Here is a 5,581-nt window from a genome sequence, read left to right on the forward strand (position 1 = left end):
GAGGCATTACATGACTGAAAGCACTAGTCATCACAGATTTGCATAATATTTTTTCACCCCAGTTGCCAGAGTATAAATATAACTGTTTCTTGTTGCATGCAATCATTCTGCATATACAGAGAAAATATACAAATACACAAAAATTGCAAGGTACATTCAATGATTTTTTAAATAAATATTAGCAATATTGGCAATATGTTACTTGAATCATAAGCCAGCTTTTTTTATTTCACATTTGAAGCAATATATGTTTTAAGTTATATTTTTTATTTATTAATTGTATATATTTATTGTATACACTGTATTGTATTGACATGCAAGTTGACATTTTGTGTAAAGAGTGAGATGGACAGACCAGATTTTCAATAACTCAACTTTTCTCTAAGCTTCCTTCTCATCCTTTTTTTTTTCTAGGAAATCAAGCTGTCATGAAAAATATTTCTTTCTTACTGGATGGATACAGAGGAATATATGACCAGAGATATATTTTTGTGGTTGTACTCTCTTTACTATACCCAGTCATGATCATTTCTAACAGTGTACTCATCTATATAATATGTGTTGAAAGAGGGCTACATAAACCCATGTACATCTTCATTTGCAACTTGGCATGTATTAATTTATATGGCGGATCTGCTGTTACACCTTTTATTTTGACTAAAATGATGACAGAAAATTATCAAATAACATGGCTTGCTTGCCTTGTTCAAATCTTTAGTATATTTACCTATGGGGGCTGTGACCTAACAAACTTAACGGTTATGGCTTATGATCGATACATAGCTATATGCTATCCTTTAGAATATGAAAAAATAATCACACCTAAAAAAGTTGTTATAGGTGTTGCATTTTCTTGGCTTTTGCCTTTTGTGCGATCAACCATCACTATCTCAATTACAGCGAATCTTAACATTTGTGGAGCAATTATTGAAAAAGTCTACTGTGATAATTTTTCTGTGGTGCAGCTAGCGTGCTCTGACACTTTAAGTAATAATATATATGGTGTAATTATGATGTTCCTTACCACCCTGCTGGTTGTTATAATTTGCTACACTTATGTAAGGATTATCTTTATCTGCTTGAGGTTGTCAAAAGGAGGCCGAGTTAAATTCAGCACATGTGTCCCACACTTAATAGCATTACTAAACTTTGTAATTGGTAGTTCCTTTGAATTGTTCCAAAGTCGATTCAATATGCGTCATGTGCCTTACACTTTTCGTGTCATACTGTCATTGTATGTTCTCATTCTGTCCCCTATTATAAATCCGATCATGTATGGAGTGAAAACTCAAAAAATAAGGGAGGCCATAATTAAAAGAAATGTTGTACGTTACACTTAAGGCAGACTCCGGAATCTGTGGAACAAGTTCTCTATGGCTGAGGAAACTTAGTATGAACTTATTTGAAAATGCTAACACAAATAAGAAATAACGTACAGTTTTCTGCTATTACCTGAACCTTAATGTACATGCAGCGTAAGGATTTTGTTATTTTTACAGAGTGAGGGTTGCTGAGCAGTTTTGAGGTTTATATACTTTGCTCAAAAGTGTGCAGACAAATGCAGTATAACTAACTGTATAATTACCTACTGCCCTTCAGTTGTCAAAAAAAGTTTTATCTGTCTTTTTTTTTTTTTTTTACACAAATCTGAACCAATGGCTTGTCTACATAGATGCCTAACAGAATGCTATTATTGTGTAACTGTTTTATATTGTTTTGTAGTATAAGCATTTGCAAACTATAAACGTATTGCTTGTCAATTGAATGATCAGTTTTTTTAAACCACAAACTTTATATGTTTAAGTACAATTAATAATTTCTGAAACATGTTCTAGAAAATGTTCAAGATATCTTTAATGTTGTCAATGGATAATTGCTTTAATGTTGTAATAGGAATACCCATGGACTTTTTCTAAAATAAAAACTTCTAATTCTAAGTCTGTGTGTCTTTTTGAGATAACACTTGATAACACGGGCATCATTATGAGATGCTCGAAAAGAGCCGATCCTACACTGGGTTGTTGTTATAGGCCTACTATGTTATTGTTGATACATAGGCCTATTGTAAATTGATAAAATTCAAATTTCTTCAAATGTCCATAAAAACAACAAAATCCACTTTAATCTTTGAGCCCTTCTCTTGCAATATATATATATATATATATATATATATATATATATATATATATATATATATATATATATATATATATATATATATATATATATATATATATATATATATATATATATATATATTCTCTGTAATCCTCTGCTTCACGACTGCTTCATGAAACCCATTACGAATAGTTATATGCCCTACTTATTCTGTGCCCTAAATGTATTCTTTTTGTGAAGAAAATGTTCATACTTTTGAGTGTGAGTATCGCATACAGCATTTAAGTATATAACATTTGTGATGTTCTACTTTTCTCACAATGTTTGTAGTTCCTACCCACTGTGCAGTGGGTTTTGGGCAATAGTAACCATTAAAATGTGCATGTATTTGCAGAAATACACAGAAAATAGTCAATTGGGATATCTTTTGCATACATGTTTCAACATACTATGATTTGGGACACATTAATCCTACTATTTAGTCTGGATAATACGCAAATTGGGATGCAGGCTCAGTTTCAAAACCTTTCTGATGGATTGCCACTAGTGGGCATTGGTTTGGTGAACACATGCACTAGTCTATTATATCAGAGGTTTGCAATCCTGAAAATTCTTTCTTAGGATGTCTTTCTTAGGCCTGGCTCTCTTAACTGATTTTAAAATAGTGCAAGACCACAGATATAAGGGCAGTTTCAACTGATTTTCAGCATTATAATTATCCGAATGCACACACTAGAAGCTTTGTTCGGACCGCGTGACCACACATCTTTCAACATTTTCACAGTGAGATGAGTTCTACCCGAAAGACTCAGGAGGCGAAAATAACATTTGACTAAGATTTAATTACAGTTGTTTACAATGAGTATCATAGATGAAATTGGTAACACTATTTTGATGGTCCCTTTTGAACATTCTGTTGACTATAAGTAACTTTGCTACTACATGTCAACTAACTCTCACTAGAGTATTAGTAGACCGTCTGCTTAATATCTGCTGACTCTTTATTGTGATGGTCCTCCAACAGACATTACACTGACTATAAGTAACTTTGCAACTACATGTCAACTTATTCTAACCCTAACCCTACCAGTCTACTAATACATTACTAATATTCTATTGAGAGTTAGCAGACATGTAGGTGCAACGCTACATATAGTCAACGGAATGTTCAAAAGGGACCATCAAAATAAAGTGTAACCATGAAATTATACAGTTCTTTGGCGTAGGCCCCGTCCATAGTCCGAATCCGGAGGGTAACGGATGCTTGCAGTTCCTGCCTGAAGATGAAGGCAGGAGCGGAACCTACCCCCAAAAGAACTGATAAATCAAAAGATACCCACCCATTAGAAGATTCTTTGGATGAAGTACCTGAAATACATTTACGAAGAAAATAGATGATATTATTAGATTATGATATTGTACATGCAATAGATATGGATATTGACATAGTTGTTAATTCAATAAAAGGAGGATCTGTTAGGCTATAGCCCAAGTATAGGAAGGAAGCCACGAAGGCCGTGAAGAACTGCCACGATAGGCTGGGATTCGAGAAAGCCGGGAGCCTTGAAGATTGCCACGTTAGGCCGTGTAAACTGCCTCGATAGGCCAGAGAACGAAAAGCCACTCAGGCTGTATGAACTGCCACGTTAGGCCGTGTAAACTGCCTCGATAGGCCGGAGTACGAAAGCCACGTTGGCTGAATGGACTGCCACGTTAGGCCGTGTATACTGCCTCTATAGGCCGGAGTACAAAAAGCCGCATTGGCTGAGAATGAGGCTCCAATAAGCCAGTGCAGGGAAGGCCGCATAGGTCGAGTAAAGGCTGCGATAGCCCATAGTGAGAAGACAGTGAGGGTGCATGAGTTGGCCTCGATAGAAATGGAAAAGTGAGCCATATAAATCTAGAAAAAAATAGATATAGGAACTGCCACCATAACCAGAAATTTGTGTAGATAGCATACTTACCACATAAGATTTAAGTTTTAGGAGTTAAATTATATTCTGTAAACTTACCTGATGCTTGTTAAGACACATAGGTCATCTTAGTATTACCTGTAAAGGATGTAATGTATAATATAATATATTACTGATGTTCAATATAAAAGTCACGTAAGTCTGAGATGCAAGGTGAGATGCCGAGGTAACCTATGGTCGTGGAATTAGAGATCGCTTAGCTCTGAGTGGGGTAGATATGGACATAGACAATTAATTTTGAAGCAAATGAAAGCCGCCACCACCACCAGTAGTTTGAATTAGGAAAGTACCTTTGGAATTACGAGAGAGTTACGGAGCATACCTGATGGTTTGATCATTGCATTTTATATAGGATTCGAATGCTGAAGATGACCATCTTGACCATCATGGAAACCCACTTACAGCTGCCATTGTAGCAGCACAATTCTGGTATACTGATGAGATGGTCTGCAGTTCTGTAGACTGTCACTAGGTGAGTTTTAAACCACCGTTTTGATATGGGAGACTCGTTGGAGAGTATGAAAAGTGCAGAATGATTAGAGGTGCAGGGATGTGCTTTTAGATATTTTCTTTTACATGGAGACGAAGGCCACACAGATGAAGCCACGGTAGGCCACATGGAGACAAAGGCCACATACCTGGACAGAGACCACATTAGACCACAGACAATTTCATGAAAGCTATTGAGACTAACGCAAACAGGATCGATGAATAGTAAAGAATGAGAAAAACATACCACCACCAGTATTTGCATGAATATTACAACTTGAAAGTTGCTGAGCATTGGAGTTATTGAGTCAGATCTTGCTTGTAACTAGGATGCTGAGAATAACAATGTACACAGCACCTTAATAGAGGATGCTGACTCGTAGCAGCACCAATCCAAAATAATGTCCTACGCATCGATGAGTTGAAGAACAGTGGTTCTTAGCATCTGTATTTAGGCATTTATTCTAAACCATTGGGAGTGACTCCCACTCACTGCTTGATAGAACTTTGCCAATATAACTCCATCTAACCATCAGACCTTGCCAAGAGAACCCCTAAAAGAGGACAAACCAGAACAGCATGACAAATAAGTAAAATAAATAATCAAAATACATAGGACAAAAACGATTAAGAAACCTCAGCCAATGCCCTTGCAGAAGGATAAAATGTTTTTTTTTTTGATAATTTACTCTAATGTGTTCTTGTTCATACAGTCTGAAAAGCAACAATAAGATGACTATTATAGAGTCGCACAATGTGTGCCAGCCGCTTTAGTGAGGAGAAAAGGCTCCCTGCGAGAGGGCCCTTGTCATTTGCGGTGTGGCCCGGAAATCAATAAGCACGTGGAGACTGCGTGTAAATAGTCAATGCCATATTCGGTACCAGCTGATAGGCAGCAGTTTTAAAACACTCCCCTGCATATTTGCGTTAGACTCTAAAGACTGTTTAAGGCTGGCATTTACGGCACGTTTTGCAGTGTTGAGCATAGCCAATCACAGACA

At 36.4% G+C, this 5,581-nt stretch overlaps 1 protein-coding gene across 1 annotated transcript; it reads left to right on the forward strand.

The window, feature by feature from the left end:
* Positions 1-665: 665 nt before the first annotated feature.
* LOC307130293 (olfactory receptor 7C1-like) lies at positions 666-5,354 on the forward strand (the record flags this gene model as incomplete). Its single annotated transcript, XM_079823262.1, has 3 exons — positions 666-840; positions 1,138-1,234; positions 5,294-5,354. 3 exons carry the CDS (start codon positions 666-668, stop codon positions 5,352-5,354), a joined length of 333 nt encoding a protein of 110 aa, XP_079679388.1.
* Between the last annotated feature and the right edge of the window lie 227 nt (positions 5,355-5,581).

This window comes from Gobio gobio (assembly GCF_949357685.1).
Source record: "Gobio gobio genome assembly, chromosome: 8".
Taxonomy (NCBI): domain Eukaryota; kingdom Metazoa; phylum Chordata; class Actinopteri; order Cypriniformes; family Gobionidae; genus Gobio; species Gobio gobio.